At 35.8% G+C, this 17687-nt stretch overlaps 1 protein-coding gene across 7 annotated transcripts in view; it reads left to right on the plus strand.

The window, feature by feature from the left end:
* The window catches only part of DGKB (diacylglycerol kinase beta), an 874923-nt gene that overhangs the window by 373948 nt on the left and 483288 nt on the right, over nucleotides 1-17687 (plus strand). For all 7 annotated transcript variants that reach the window (XM_027540028.1, XM_027540027.1, XM_027540029.1 and 4 more), the window contains 3 exons: nucleotides 1643-1728; nucleotides 4035-4124; nucleotides 11601-11761. In XM_027540028.1, coding sequence (XP_027395829.1) covers nucleotides 1643-1728; nucleotides 4035-4124; nucleotides 11601-11761 — 337 coding nt within the window. The remainder of the gene's footprint in view (nucleotides 1-1642; nucleotides 1729-4034; nucleotides 4125-11600; nucleotides 11762-17687) is intronic.

Here is a 17687-nt window from a genome sequence, read left to right on the forward strand (position 1 = left end):
CACAGAGATTGAACCTGTGTCTCCTGCACTGCAGGCAGATTCTTTACTATCCGAGCCACCAGGGAAGCCCCAGTGTGATAAAATTGACATGTACATTTATATATGTAATATTAAAGAAAATGTTCTTAGATGACTGCATATAGTCTTCCCTTGATATCCACAGGTGATTGGTTCCAGGACTCTCCAGATAACAAAATTCACAGGAGCTTTAAGTCCCTTACAAACAGTGGCAATTGTTGGCATACATTTAAATGAACTTTCAGTTCAGTTCAGTTCAGTTCAGTCGCTCAGTCATGTCCAACTCTTTGCGACCCCATGAATTGCAGCACGCCAGGCCTCCCTGTCCATCACCAACTCCCAGAGTTCACTCAGACTCACATCCATCGAGTCAGTGATTCCATCCACCATCTCATCCACTGTCGTCCCCTTCTTCTCCTGCCCCCAATCCCTCCCAGCATTGGAAGGAATGAGGCTGAAACTCTAGTACTTTGGCCACCTCATGTGAAGAGTTGACTCATTGGAAATGAACTTTAGGTTACTTATAATACCTAATAAAATGGAAATGCTATGTATATAGCTGTAAAATACAATATACCTTCTCTGTAATAAGTTGTGATTCACCAAATTCAAGTTTCACTTTTGGAAACTTCCTGGATTTTATTTTTAAAGACTTTCAACTCCTGGTTGGTTGAATCTACAGATGTAGAATCTACAGATAGGAAGAGCCAGTTGTATTATATTGTTACCACCAGGGCTAGAAAGTTGAAGAGACACATTCCCAGATATTCTGTCTTGTTTCAAATTTTTTTTTTTTTTCAAGAAAATAGGCATGCATGATTGTATAACTGGATGCATTATTTGTCTTTGTAGTTTTCCCCAAGGTAGGTTGCATTCATAAGCATGCTGCATGCAGTAGCAGCAGAAATGGTGAGCATTTTTCACACCCAACCCAGACATTTTTGTGTGTTCCTGGGTGGTAACCACTGCCAAGGAGGTCAAAAGAGAGGAGGAAGCCTGGCTTCTATTCGCAGATTCAAAGTCAGAAGGAAATACTGAAAACAGTTGGCTAAAACCTCAGATACAGCCTGACCAATTTCTCCCAGTAAGGGAGAAGGCAGAAAACTCTCAAAGACATTTTTTACTGAGCTATTAGTCACATTTATATAATTGTTCAAGAGAGAATTGTTGGTCAATAAAAATTAGTAAATAAAACATATTTGTATACATATGTCTAGGTAATCTGTATAGTCTAGGTAAACTGCATATCACGTATGGGATATAAAAATTAGTAAATAAAACATATTTGTATACATATGTCTAGGTAATCTGTATAGTCTAGGTAAACTGCATATCACGTATGGGATTGTACCTTAATGAAAATTATTTTAATTTATTAATTTTATTTTTTCACTTTAGAGTTGTTAAAAGAAAAATATAAGTATTATGGAATATAGAATTTATAATGATAACATTTAAATTAGGATATGTTGATACTTCTATTTTAGAATTTCATTGTAGATAAGGGTTTACTATTTTTCAACAAAACCTAAATCTTTCATTAGATGAAATGCTAAATATACAAAAATAAAAATGTCCTAACTTTGAAATATCAATCATGTGCTGTAACATGCTTCTTTTTCAGGTTAAACTTTTTCCGTGATGTTCCTGATTTCAGAGTGTTAGCCTGTGGTGGAGATGGAACTGTGGGGTGGATTTTGGACTGCATAGGTAATGAAGACACGTATTTAATGTGGCTTGGGTGAGAGTGGAAACCTTAAATTCTGTGTATTTCATTTGTTTATTTAACACATCCATATCTTTGTTAAATAAAATACACAGTGATAACAATCAGACATCTGGAATATTGATGGCTTAATTTATTCTGTAGTTCAGATTTTTAACTGTCAAAATAATTTAAAAATAACTAGAAATGCTTGTTTTCTCATTCATTTTTTTCATGGAATTTAATAAAACCGCTTCCTTGGTGGCCCAGCTGGTAAGGAATCCAGTTGCAATACAGGAGACCTGGGTTTGATCCCTGAGTTGGGAAGATCCCCCGGAGAAGGGAACAGCTACCCACTCCAGTATTCTGGTCTGGAGAATTCCATGGACTGTATAGTCCATGGGATTGCAAAGAGTTGGACATGACTGAGTGACTTTCACAGATACTTCCAGATCTGGACTGACCAATTCTTTGTTAAAAATAGATCCTTTCATAAAAAGGAAAGACCTGATTCAAAAGAAGTTTTACTATCTATATGTATTGAAGCAAAGTTTTATTCAATCAATGCAGTTGAGAATATTCGACCTTTTCATACCCTAAAAAATATTCAGATTAAAAATGAATACATATTGTCAATACCCTTTTGGTAAGCACCTAACAATTTTACTCTACTAACCTTTTTTTTTTTTTTTCGAAAAGAAAAGGGAAAATTGTATTCTTTGGCCCTCCAATAAACAATGTCAATAGTATTGATATTTTAAGGACAAAACCAGAGTTCAAGAACTACCAAAATTAAGGAGTCCCTTGAACAGTGTTTGAGGACTTGTAAGAATTTTAGTGAAAATATTAGGAATTATTGGTTTTCATTAGTCCCTAAAATCTAAGCCTTTGGTAGTATACTGTGGCACATCCCTACATAATCTATTCCTTACCCATTTTTTACCCACATATGCTTACTCTGAGGCACTGAGAAGGGAGAAAAATAAAGTAATATGTGTTTGTGAGACGTCTTTAGTAACTCAAACAAAAGCATGTGGAATTTCAGTGATATGATATTTTCTGAACCCAAACACTATATCAACTTGAATCTCAAACAAAATCTGGTAATGTCTTCTTTTGTTGACTCTGACACAGAGTAATAGAACCATTGTTCAGTTCAGTTCAGTTCAGTCGTTCAGTCCTGTCCGACTCTTTGTGACCCCATGAATCAAAGCACACCAGACCTCCCTGTCCATCACCAACTCCCGGAGTTCACTTAAACTCATGTCCATCGAGTCAGTGATGCCATCCAGCCATCTCATCCTCTATCGTCTCCTTCTCCTCCTGTCCCGAATCCCTCCCAGCATCAGAATCTTTTCCAATGAGTCAACTCTTCACATGAGGTGGCCAAAGTACTGGAGTTTCAGCATCATTCCCTCCAAAGAACACCCAGGGCTGATCTCCTTTAGAATGGACTGGTTGGATCTCCTTGCAGTCCAAGGGGCTCTCAAGAGTCTTCTCCAACACCACGGTTCAAAAGCATCAATTCTTTGGCACTCAGCTTTGTTCACAGTCCAACTCTCACATCCATACATGACCACTGGAAAAACCATATTCTTGACTAGACAGACCTTTGTTGGCAAAGTTATGTCTCTGCTTTTAATATGCTGTCTAGGTTGGTCATAACTTTCCTTCCAAGGAGTAAGCATCTTTTAATTTCATGGCTGCAGTCACCATCTGCAGTGATTTTGGAGCCCAAAAAAATAAAGTCTGACAGTGTTTCCACTGTTTCCCCATCTATTTCCCATGAAGTGATGGGACCAGATGCCATGATCTTCGTTTTCTGAATGTTGAGCTTTAAGCCAACTTTTTCACTCTCCCCATTTCACTAACTTTTAGAATTCAACTGTTTTCAAAATATATTTTTCTTAAAGTATACCTAAACTTGATGTTGCCAAAGGACTTTTCTAAAGAACCTACTTTTCCACTTTAGCGCTATCCTTGTGTTGCATATACCTGCACCCTTGAGAATTTCAACTGAGTTAAGTCAAATGTGCTACAATTTTTAACTAAATTAACATATTTAAAAGTCTTTCCTCACATATAAGTCTTAAAAATTCCTGTCACCCTGTGAATTATGTTATTTACTTGTTTTATAAATTGCTACAAATGCATATAAGTTAATCATATTTTATAATTGTATATTATATATATAAAATGTGACTTTTTCTAAGTACCCTGTAGAATGTCTTCCATGCCAAGCTGTGTTTTTTTTTTTAATTGTTGTTCAGTCAATGACCAATTTTTTTCTTTTAATTTTTCAATTATACAGAAAAGGCTAATGTAGTCAAGCATCCTCCAGTGGCTATTCTGCCTCTCGGGACCGGCAATGATCTAGCAAGATGCCTGCGATGGGGAGGAGGTAAATAGATATGACAAACCAACAACAACAACAAAAATCTTTAAAAAACAGTAATATAGTGCAGAGCACCCTCTTTCAATAAACTAAATTTAGCATTTCTTCACTGCATGACAGCTTTCATGTGCTTTTAGCAAATGTAATTGCTGTCAGATGTAATATAATTTTGAATAATAGTCTGGGGTAGAGAAACAAACGGTGGACCAAGAGTTAGACTGTGATTGCTAATTATACGCTAGATGGGAGGGCAAGCATCTAACTTTCTCTTTCTCTGGTTTTTGGGTTTCCAACTTAAGACATGAGGCAAGCATGGGTTAAATTTAAAATAATGTTCATATTTTTAATCTCTGACTTGTGTGAAAGAATCACAAACAAAGGAAAAGTGTTGAAAGATGAAAGGACAACTTGTCCAGGAGAGTACAAGAAAGTGAAAGTCAAGTTGGTCAGTTGTGTCTGACTCTTCGCAACCCCATGGACTGTAGCCTACCAGGCTCTTCTGTCCATGGGATTTTCCAGGCAATAGTCCTGGAGTGGATTGCCATTTCCTTCTCCAGGGGATCTTCCCAACCCAGGGATTGAACCCCGGTCTCCTGCATTGTAGACAGACGCTTTACCGTCTGAGCCACCAGGGAAGTCAGAAGAGTACAAGATGTAACCAATTTTCTGAGACTCACTTTGCACTATGTGGTATGTTCTGCACTTGGGATAGACAGTTAAGAATAGAAAGAACACAAGATCTGCTTTATAAAGGGCCTTAAATTCTAGTGGAATATGAAGTCATATGTAAATTGTGAGACTTCTTACTGACAAGCAAGATAATAATCAGCATAATGAATGAGCTTACTTAGGAACTGACAAGGTAAAATAGGGAGAACTTGAGGGGTGGTGGAGGTTTAGTCACTAAGTCGTGTCCCACTCTTGTGACCCCATGGACTGTAGCTCACCAGGTTTCTCTATCCATGGGATTCCCAGGCAAGAATACTGGAGTGGCTTGCCATTTTCTCCTCCAGGGGATCTTCTCAACCCAGGAATCGAACCCAAGTCTTTTGCATTGCAGGCAGATTCTTTACAGTCTGAGCTAAGAGAGAAGCCCCAAATAAGTTCAGTTGCTCAGTCCTGTCTGACTCTTTGCGACCCCATGGACTGCAGCATATCAGGCTTCCCTGTCCATCACCAACTCCCTGAGCCTACTCAAACTCATGTCTGTTGCGTTGATGATGCCATCCAACCATCTCATTCTCTGTTGTCACCTTGTCCTCGTGCCTTCAATCTTTCCCAGCGTCAGGTTCTTTTCAAATGAGTCAGCTCTTCACATCAGGTGGCCAAAGTATTGGAGCTTCAGCTTCAGCATCAGTCCTTCCAATGAATATTCAGGACTGATTTCCTTTAGGATGGACTGGTTGGATATCCCTGCAGTCCAAGGGACTCTCAGGAGTCTTCTCCAACACCACAGTTCAAAAGCATCAATTCTTCAGCACTCAGCTTTCTTTTTAGTCCAGTGCTCACATCCATACCTGACTAGGAAAAACCATAGCTTTGACTAGCTGGACCTTTGCTGGCAACATAATGTCTCTGCTTTTTAATATGCTATCTAGGTTGATCATGGCTTTTCTTCCAAGGAGTAAGCGTCTTTTAATTTCATGGCTGCAGTAACTATCTGCAGTGATTTTGGAGCCCCAAAAGATAGTTTTTCACTGTTTCCATTGTTTTCCCATCTATTTGCCATGAAGTGATGGGACCGGATGCCATGATCTTAGTTTTCTGAATGTTGAGTTTTAAGCCAACTTTTTCACTCTCCTCTTTCACTTTCATCAAGAGACTCTAGTTCTTCTTTGCTTTCTGCCATAATGGTGATGTCATCTGCGTATGTGAGGTTATTGCTATTTCTCCCAGAAATCTTGATTCCAGCTTGTGTTTCATCCAGCCCTGCATTTTGCATGATTTACTCTGCATATAAGTTAAAGAAGCAGGGTGACAATATATAGACTTGACATACTGCTTTCCTGATTTGGAACCAGTCTGTTGTTCCATGTTGAACCCAGGTCTCCCGCATCGCAGGCAGATTCTTTTCCATCTGAGCTGAGAGAAAAGCCCAAAATAGGGAGTACTCTAATAGGTGGATAATGACAGAGCCATATAGTATTGAAGGTGGGCTTGACAGGCAGAATAAACATCAGGTTTATACCTCTAGAGGTAGGAAGTCACTTGACATACTGAAGGAACTCAAAAATGGAATACTGTAGATGGAGCAGATGAGAAAATGGAGAATATTTCAAGATGAAATCTTAAAATAATTTGAAATATCATTAATAGGCTAATCTTACCTGAAGATATCAAAGAAAAGAAAACCATATTTGCTAAGAAGCAAGAACTGAATCCTAAATATTTTTAGCATCTAAACCCAGTGAAGTTTGAAAAGTGTCTACTAAGACAATGTGAATCAGAAACCCTTGGGGAGCTTGTTAAAGATACAGTGGATTGACCTCACCTCATATATGTTGAATTGGAATCTCTAGAGATGAAACTGCACAGGTGATTTCCTTTTTAAGCAAACTCCCTAAGTAACTTGATTCACAGAAAAATTTGAGAACAATTGTTCCATTTGTACCTGGATAACTTATGGACTCTACGACATATATATGTATTTGTATATATGACAGAATTTGAAACCAAGTTAAAAACATGGCATATGATATATTTGTGATTTTCATTAAGGATATAACAATAAAAGAATATTATAAAATGATGTGTTAAATTGTATAGAATCTAAAGATAGATAGATAGAAAGAATGAACCATTGCTTATGAGATGCTCATGTATTCCAGTGTTAATATTTGTATATTGATTAAAAAGAAGAGACTCATTCATGTGGCTTCTTATATATTCTTCTCAAAAGTACTTTTGGTATTTGAAAATTAATAACTTTATTTGGTTTGAAACTGGCAAATGCCTTAAATCTCAAAATTGAGTATAGAAGTTCCAGAGTATCCTCTAATTATTTCCTTATAAAACAGTTTTAAAGATATTATTATCAGTGGACAGAGACAGGTGGATTATAGTATTTGTTAGAGTGTATATTGATGATGAACTCTTTGTATCTAGTATATGTTGGCACTGTTCAATGTGCTAAACAGTGAATGAGAAATAAAGGGCTTTTACTATTTGGTAATTATATTTTCATTGAGTATCCAGACAATAGATCAGTGAATAATGAAATATATAATTGCAAAATAAGGTCAAGATTATAAAAGAATCAGAATGTATTTTTAGAGAATAATACAGGGAAACTCCCCTGGAGGAGGGCATGGCAGCTCACTTCAGTATTCTTGCTTGGAGAATCCTATGGACAGAAGAGCCTGTTGGGCTATGGTCCATAGGGTTGCAAAGAGTCAAACATGACTGAGGCGACTTAGCACAGCAAGACACAGAGGAAAACTATTCAGCTATATAGTCAAGAAGATGTCCTTTAGGAAGTAACATTTAAGCTGGGTTTAAAATATGCAGAAAAAGAAAGCGCTCTCTGTATTGAGAGGAATGAAGGAAAAGTGATGATGTAACTCTAGGAGATTGTTGGGTGACCGATAGGTATAGCCTCAGGAGGGAGGTGGGAATAGTATGATGTTGGAGAGAGAAGTAAGAGCAGATTAGGTAGGTCTTGGTGGTCATGGTAGAAACTTATGTTATTGAAGCACATAGCAAAACTTTGGAAGAGTTTCAAAAGCAGAGTGACGCAATGACATTTATGTTTTCAAAATAAGTTAATTTGGGGACATAAAAAAGCTAAGAAAATATGGAGATGTGGGGAAGCATAGTTTTAGAGATCAGAACTTGTATTACCATTGAAATTAGAGGATGAACAGACCAAGCTAGGGCAGTGGTCATGCTAATGAAGCAAGTGGACACACTGACATTTTCAGGGATAGGCTGGTACAGCTTGCCCATGGATTGGGTGGGGGCTTTGGTGAAAGTGGGGTATTAAGGGGGCACTACAAGATGCTCAAGATGAGCAGTTAGGAAAATGAGGGTGCCATTTGATAGAGTTTACTAATAAAGACACATACTCTGAAGTGGTGTGAATTATTTCTTGTCAGGTGTCTAACTTTGAGCAAGTTGCTTAAAACTGTGTGCTTCAGATTCTTCATCAGAACCTGAAGAAAATAGTTGGAGATGGCACTAGTGGTAAGGAACCCACTTGCCAGTGCAGGAGACAGAAGAGACACAGGTTTGACCCCCGAGTTGGGAGGATCTCCTGGACAACTCATTCCATTATTCTTGCCTGGAGAGTCTCGCGGACAGAGGAGCCTGGTGGGCCATGGTCCATAGGATCTCAAAGAGTCAGACATGACTGAGTGACTGACATTTTGCACTAAGAACCCTACCTTGTGGGTTCTTACACCCTAGATATCAAGTTATTTGCCCAGTGTCTGAGCCCTTCTTGTAATTGTACTAATTATCATTATACTTAACATTTGGGAAAGAAATTACTTCATTTGACTAATAATCATTTGGTTCACTTAATGTCACTGGAATCTATTGACTGGGAAGTTTAATTTTTATGAATGTATTGCAAATTTTGAAAAATATAAAATGTACACATGTAGGACTTCTCAGGGCATTTGAAAAAATACTTTATTTTCATTTCCTTTGCAGTTTTTTCTGGCAATACTTAATCCCTCAAACAAAATTCTGAAAATTATTGCAAGAAAAAATACCGTGAAGAGTAAGGGAGTAAGAGACAGAGTTTTAGATGCAACACACTCTTACAAATGTTTTCTTCATGTGATTTTAAATTTGTAAAAATGACTTTTTAGATATTGCTTTTCTTCATGTGATCTTACATTTGTAAAAATGACTTTTTAGATAGATTCAGTTATTATGATAACATCATATCATTAAATGGAAGATAAATACTAATTATGTTTTCATTTGATTTCTTAGCCTAGAGTGATTATAGGCTTTAAATCAAAATAATAGAAACAAAGTATCATCATTCTTTTCTAGAGCAAGCTTTTGTTTGCTTATTTGTAAGTTTTTCTTTTTTAAAAAATATAATCTTACTGAGTTCAGGAATGCTATTTATAGTTATGAATCATTATTTAACAAGCTTGAGCACAGATAAATACAAACATGTAGGGCATAGATATCTGTTAAGTGGAGAACAACAATTTGGAGTTCTTCACCTTTGTGAATTAATACTGAACTTCATGTATGATTCTCAAAATAGATTTATTGCCTCTATCTTTCCATTTTTATTTGGCTAGAAGACTGATTGATACCGGCCTTTTTCATGTGTATGTTAGTCGCTCAGTCATGTCCAACTCTTTGCAACCCAGTTTACTGTAGCCTGCCAAGCTTCTCTGTCCATGTAATTCTCCAGGCAAGAATACTAAAGAGTGTTGCTATTTCCTTATCCAGGGTATCTTCCAGACCCAGGGATCAAACCCAGGTCTTCTGCATTGCAGGCAAATTCTTTACCATCTGATCCACCAGGGAAGCCCAGCCTTTTTCATACTTACCCATAAAAACTTTGAGAACATTTCCAGTGCTAAAGAATTTAAGTTGATTGACCCTACTTAATCTCATTTTATTAATACTTTCATTAAATTAAATTCTGTTGTGTTCTTTCCTCATCAGTTCCATTCCTGTTTCTATTAACATAAGCTGTAGCTGAAAAGAAGCTCAATGTTTGTTTAAAGCATTATCGTTTACTTATATTTATGCTGAGTGTGTGTATATTTTCATACTATATTATATAATATTAGTTTAATATATGTAAATTATTTATATCTAAAACCATCAAACTTATTTTCAAATAAGAATAGAATTTGGAAAATATATGAATATAAACTCCTTTTATTCCATTCAATGTGGAATATATATATATGTATATATATATATAATTGGGAGCTTTAAAAGAAATTTAACAAGGAAATAAATATTGAGAATGAGCGTAGAACTATTAAGAAGATCTGAAAAATAAGTACACTTAATTTTTGTTGCCTTGCAGTGAAAACAATTCATTTTTAATCACTGAGTACTATTCTATACATTTTAAATATGTTCATCAATTTTGAATTATGCTATAAATATGGTATGACATCTATTATTTCCTTTAATGTTTATGTCAGTGTAATCACAGTTTATTGTACTCTTTGCTGTGTGTGTTGAATAGTTCATAATTATTTTTTTAGACCCGTGTATGATAAGAGATGTAGGTTCCAGGATGAATATTCCTGATTTCTGGTTAATAATTAATTCTCTAATAGTTAATTCAACAAATACACCATAAATATAATTTATTTGTCTTTAGAGAATGTTGGCATATTATGGTACCTATTCTTTTTTCTTTTAATCCAATTCATTTTTTTTAAGTGTATGTATGTTAACACCTCTAATGAGGACTCATAGCCTCTGGCATATACTTATTCAACAGATAAATTATTAAAATATAAACCTGAGTTGGACACAGAAAACATCTATGAAAATATTGTCCAACTCAAAACATCATTTCAAGAATCTGTGTGTATTAGAGTTAGAGATACATTATTTAACTTAGTATAACATTTCACATCCTAATTTCATCATCAGTATTGTTGTTGACAACTTTCTGTTCTTTTGCCTCATAGACTAAGACCCTTTATGTATTTTCTCTTTTTTCCTCACTTCATTCTCACACCAAAGCTAAGTTTTTATGGAGAAAGAAGCTATTTTGAATGTTAAAAGCAAACACTTCAGTAAATAACACAGCCAGGGTTAGGCTACGCCCCTAATTAACTATAATGTTACATAACTAAAGGTCCATTTAAGAGAAAATATAATATTAAGCAATAACTTTCAGGCCATGGTTACTATCTATAGTAGATTTATTTAAAAATGGATTTGTTGAGCATTATTGGAGGGTACATCTGGGAAAAGGAACATCTAAGGAGAAAGATGTAAATAATTATAGTGCAGTATACTAGTTCTATGCTATGGCTGGTTTTGAAAACTGTATGTTATGGTCCTGTGTAAAATCTATCATTTTGGGAGGGTGGCTTCTGGGAAAAAGTATTATCAAATGTAAAGCCTGCAGAGAGAGTAGAAGCAGAGGACAAGTTCAACATGGCAGCAAGAACTTTTATTTTAGCAAGTGGGTGGAGGGTGTCATCTTTGGGAGGCAGAATTCACAGGAGGATGATACCCAAACAGATCATCAATTCCATTTTGAACATATTGATAAAAAGTTTTGTGAGAGGTACGCAGTGGCTATATTAAGAATTTGTACCACAGGAGAGAAATATGAGTTGCAAATTAAAGCTACAGATAAAATATTGATATGAGTATAATAAGATTGGTCTTAATTCTTCAACTTGCATTAAATTTGCTTTGACATGCATTATTTAACTTTAGAATGATACAAGCATTCACACACTTAAATATAAGTAATAGCTTTTATTGTTTGGTTATATTTTTTCTCAAGATAAAATTTTTTTTCATTAGGTTATGAAGGTGAGAATTTGATGAAAATCTTAAAAGACATTGAAAACAGCACAGAAATCATGTTGGACAGGTGGAAGTTTGAAGTCATACCTAATGACAAAGATGAGAAGGGAGACCCAGTGCCTTACAGTATCATCAATAATTATTTTTCCATTGGCGTGGTAAGATTTTCCACTAAACATTCTTTTTTTTTTTAACCAGTTCTGCATAATCACTGACATAAACTCTTATTTACGAAGATTTACTGCTTATAAGTAATTTATTTTACCTTTGTGTCAGCAAAACACCTCTTCTAATGGTTAATAGTAGTAAAACTTCTGAATTTATTTAAAATCAGAGAATCAGTGATAGATTTTTCATGTGCTAAACAAAGGAAAGAAACTATATGTAATTGTTTGATAATTGTTTAGTAAAATTAAGCTTAAAATGCTTTATAAGGTTTATAAAATGGTTTATAAGGTTATAAGTTTCACATTCTAAAAGTGTGACAAGAATGCATCGTTATCTTATTTTGAAATCTATATTACAATATCACAATATATTAGTTTTCTATTTATAGACATTATTTTTAAAATTATGATTTACTTTAAAGTCTAAGAAAAATGCTGTTAGTATTCTCAAGTGGTTAATTAGTAAAAAACTAATGTTTGTCTTAATTTCTTGATAACTTTGAGACTGAAATTAAAATATCATTTGGCAATTGAAACAGTTATTGAAATTTCAATCCCTAAGGAATTAATAAAGTTAACAGTGATTTTACATGTATTTATATATTACCCAGACTTATGACGTCTTAAAATATATATCTACAGCATTACATTTTATTGAACATAGTCGCCCAATATTAATTTACGTCATGTCTCATTTCTCTCTTATGGATATGCATGTACACACACACACACTCACACACACACAAACACAAATAGCAAACTATCGAAAGTATTGGTTGAGTCCATGAACTTAGGAGTCAAGCTACCTTGGTAAGAGTTCTTTAACAATTTTTTTCTCTTCCTAGTTTCCATCAATTTACCTGTGTCATGATGGTTATTATTTTCTCCCTCATAGTAATAAATAATGGGATTATACATGTAAAGAGCCTCATATAATGATGCATAATGAAGGCTAAGTATACAATTGTTACTATAGTATGATAATAATTATTTTTTTCAAGAAAAATGTAATGCATTTGATCCATAAAAATCCTGTTTATATTTGATATGAATGTGAATAGCAATATTTTAACATCTTTACTGACCTAATTCACTCATTTTAAGTAAACCTTTTAATGATTTTAATAAATCTGTCTCATTTTAAAATGTTTTTATCAGCAAGGCAAGAATCTTCATGCCCACATGTAGTCAATTCTGAGTCCTTACCCTAGCTCCAAACAACAACTAATCTTTCTAAGGTTTGCCCTTATGGATAGTTCATATGAAAAAAAATAATATGATATATAGTCTTTTGCATTTGGTTTCTTTCACTTCACATAATATTTTGAGGTTCACTTATATGAACTACATGAAATACTGTATTCTTTGTATTGCTGAGTAGTAAGTATCCCATTGTATGGACTTATAATATATTGTCTATCTCTTCACAAATTGATATAGATTTAGATTGTTTCCAGTCTTGGATATTATGAATAATGTTACTCTTTTAAGTCCCTGTAATTAAATTTTTTTATTTCAGTTAGTATACTTTTTAACTCAAGGATTTCTATTTGGTTATTTTTTTTTGTATTTTTAGGCCTTTAATTGGCATTTTCTATTTGAATAGTCATCGTTATATTTTCATTTATTATTTAAGCATAGTTTATGTTAGTTCTTTGATGTATTTATAATACATCATAATTTGATATAATACATCAAAATACATATAATACTGTTTTTAAGTCTTTGTCTGCTAAGTCCAACATCTAGAATCCATCAGAGACATTGTTTGCTTTTTTCCAAAGTATGTGTTACACTTGCCCATTCCTCTGCGTGTTTGTGAATATTTGGTTGGAAACTAGAGATTACAACATATTTAACAGCTGTGGATTTGCATTCTCCCACAGGGGTTATGGTTGTTCCTGTGTTTGTTTAGGGAGTTCCCAGAACTAATTATATGGAGCTGTTCTCCCTTCTAGTGTATGAATATACTGCTGCCTCTGAATTTTTGTTTTTCCTTTTGCTTTTATATTAACACTGGCTTCTGAGGATTGTTCCTATGTCGGTATGAATGACCAAAGTTTGTGTTTAAAACCCTTGAGACAGTAGGTTTTCATCCCTTTGCTGCTGTATGTTCATTGGGGAATGCATACAAACTTCAGGCAGTTATTAATCTAATTCAGCTTTTAATATCTGTTGGCCCTTTTATGTCTTGTGCTCACGTACAAGCCTTCTCACTTAGCCAAGGATGTGTAGATAACTAGGGCCTGCATTACTCTGTCCTGAACACAGATGCAACCCTCTTTCACCTGTCCTGCACATATATACAACCATGCATTTAGTGTTTCAGACAGCAAGGAGTATGTGGCAACCTATCGAGGCCCATGGGGCTTCCCTGGTGGCTTAGATGGTAAAGAATCCGCCTTCAATGCAGGAGACCTGGGTTCAATCCCTGGGTTGCAAAGATCCCCTGGAGAAGGGCATGGCAATCACTCCAGTGTTCTTGCCTGGAGAATTCCACGGATGGAGGAATGGCAGGTTACAGCCATAGGTTTGCACAGAGTCGGACATGACTGAACCAACTAAGCAGCTGCAGCATTGAGGCCCATTATGGCTGCATCATTCCCAAGGTCTCCTATTGAAAATAGGGCTAGTTGCCTGGTTAGCTGCTTGCCTTAATCAGTTTTGCAAACTTAGGCAAGCTGCTACATTTGCCACTGAGATGACTATTATTTTAGATAACTCTCTGGGTAATGGAATTTCTCTAGCTTCCACTCCAAATCATGCTGGCTCCCCCGACAGTAAAGTCGCTTGCTTTCTTAGTGTGCCCAACCCCGCTAGAACTATCGCACTGACGGAACTGAAGTGTGAGGTAGCAGCTCAAGATTGAAACATCAGATTGCCAGCATTCTTATCTTAGGTTCAGTAGTTTTTTTTTTTGGTAAACAGTTGTCAGTTTGTTATATGCCTCTGATGAATCTTCAGTGGTCTTCAACAGAAATTATTTCTCTTCCATCACAGGAGACATGTGGCAATGTTTGGACACACATTTGCTTGTCATGGGTGAGAGAGTATTGCTCTTGCCAGCTAATGGATAGAAGATAGGAATGCTGCTAAACATTCCCATTTCATAGAACAGCCCCCCAAATGCACAAGAAAGAACCACATAGTTCAACATGTCAATACAGCTGAGGCTGAGAAACTTTGATATTAAGAAAAAAATATTAATTACAAAATTCAAGATGTTGGAAAACGGGAAATAGCTAAAACCTAAAGAAATGAGAAGAAAAAGCTGTAATAGAAATGACAGGACAAAGAATAACAAGAGCAAAAAAGAGTATGTTAATGAAATAAAACTTGATTATTGGAAATAATCAAATCTACTGCAAAACTGATGTTTTAAAAATATTGTAAAGAGAATTGCAAATAATATAGAATGATAAAGACCAAAAATCCCTCCATAAAGACAAAAAGTAATATCCTAACTGAAAATATATTAAGACTAAATAAGGGAGTGTAGCAAAGTTACTAAATATAAAATAAATTTATTCAATAGTATTTCATTATATAAGCAATAATCAACACATTTACAAAAACAGCAAGCAAAAATGGGAAGTATCTAGAAATTGATAAAGAATATACAAAACCTACCGGAGAAGGCAATGGCACCCCACTCCAGTACTCTTGCTTGGAAAATCCATGGACGAAGGAGCCTGGTAGGCTGGAGTCCATGGGGTCGCTAAGAGTCGGACACAACTGAGCGACTTCACTTTCACTTTTTACTTTAATGCATTGGAGAAGGAAATGGCAACCCACTCCAGTGTTCTTGCCTGGAGAATCCCAGGGACAGAGGAGCTTAATGGGCTGCCGTCTATGGGGTCGCACAGAGTCAGACACGACTTAAGTGACTTAGCAGCAGCAGCAGTAGCATCCAAAACCTACAAATAGAAATGTTAAAACTCTCTACAAGACATAAAAGATGAGAATAAATAGAGATAGTTTCTATTATTAGATGAGATAGCTTAATATAATATTGCACATTAATGTATACCTTTAACCTATAACTAATCAAAATTAGAGCTGGATTTGTATGAAAAATTTGAAAAACTTTTTCCAAAATATATGTAACAAAGTAGCTCATTACATCTTAATAAGAAGAAAGAACTATTTTACCAAATTAGACATGCTACAAATGAATTGCATAATTATAATAAAATAATGTAATGAATTGAGTAGATGAAGAACTCAATGGAAAAGCAGAGAGACACATACAGAAACTTGACAGAATGGATGTAGCCTGAAATCTCATTGGAAAAATAATGGTGCTCAGTTGATATGTGTTCAGACACTAGCTTCCTAGGGAGAGGAAATTTTGTTAGAACTCTGTCTCACATTACATAGGCAATTGCTAGAAATACTGAAGTACTAAAGTTGAAATGCAAGGTTTAGGGCCTAATAAAAGTATAAAATAATATGCAATGGCACTCATATATGATATTAAGGTAACACAGAACTAAACAAGGCAGCTTTTGATTGTTTTCTTTAGAAGAGTGCTGTTCTATTTAACTTGCAGCCTCTTTCACTGAATATGACATGGGAAGGAGAGGTGTGAAAAGAGGGAAAGCATTCTTGCCTGAAATATTTGCGTCTGTCTCAGCAAGACAGAGGATCAACACTCAGTGTCAAATCAGACCAGGAGACCTTATAGAGTTCAAGTTCTGGCTTTCACTCAATGAGTTCTATTTATCAACTTATGATCCTCTGCCCCGGTGAGTAAATCCAGCAGACAACAAAAATAACTGAATCATGTACCTCAAGTCATTGCTGCTGCTGCTGCTAAGTCGCTTCAGTCGTGTCTGACTCCTAGCGACCCCATAGACGGCAGCCCACCAGGCTCCACCGTCCCTGGGATTCTCCATGCAAGAACACTGGAGTGGGTTGCCTTTTCCTTCTCCAATGCATGAAAGTGAAAAGTGAAAGTGAAGTCGCTTAGTTGTGTCCGACTCCTAGCGACCCCATGGACTGCAGCCTACCAGGCTCCTCCGTCCATGGGACTCTCCAGGTAAGAGTACTGGAGGGGGTGCCATTATGGCTCTACCCTCCTCTAGATACAGAGTCCTCTCTATTCAACAACTGGGTGATAAAAGAGAATGAAATATTGACATTTGTGAGTGCTTTTCTTTTAAAATGGACCAGGGCTGGAAGATGTTCAGCTTAAAACCCATTGGCTGTATCCTAATCAGTTACACCTAATTGTAAGGACGGGCTTCCCAGGTGGCACTAGTGGTAAAGAACTCACCTGCCTACGCAGGTTAGATGTAAGAAACGCACGTTTGATCCCTGGGTTGAAAAGATCCCCTGGAGGAGGGCACAGGAACCCACTCCAGAATTCTTGCCTGGAGAATCCCATGGAAAGAGGAGCCTGGTGGGCTATAGTCCATTGGTTCGCACAGAGTTGGATGTGAGTGAAGCAACTTAGCATGCACACAACTGTTCGGAAAGGAATTCTGTTTGCCCAAGATGAAAAGGGGAAATTGGTAAATAACTAGCCACTTTCTCCTAATTTTTTCTTTGTAATGCCCTTCACTTTTAGCCAGAACAGTGGAAATAATTCTGAAGTCACGGTTAACTCTGAAAATAGGTATTCATCTATAGTGGTGATCCTTAAATAAAAGCTTCTTTATTAATTATCTTCTTGTGCTAGATACTGTTTGAGGATTGGCAGTGAAAAGGATAGAAGAAGTCTATGTAATCACTAAACTTACAATACTGTGAGGTGAGACAGAATTGTCATGAGAGATTTATCATCTGGGTATTAGAAATATAGATGATGGAAATTACTAAGAAAAACTGATAGTTGCTACCTTTTAGTCTGATTTTGTACTTTAATGATTATAGATAATCTCAGAACTTACAGTTAGAAAATTTTTCATCTACT

The sequence above is a fragment of the Bos indicus x Bos taurus genome, chromosome 4 (assembly GCF_003369695.1).
Source record: "Bos indicus x Bos taurus breed Angus x Brahman F1 hybrid chromosome 4, Bos_hybrid_MaternalHap_v2.0, whole genome shotgun sequence".
Lineage (NCBI taxonomy): Eukaryota > Metazoa > Chordata > Mammalia > Artiodactyla > Bovidae > Bos > Bos indicus x Bos taurus.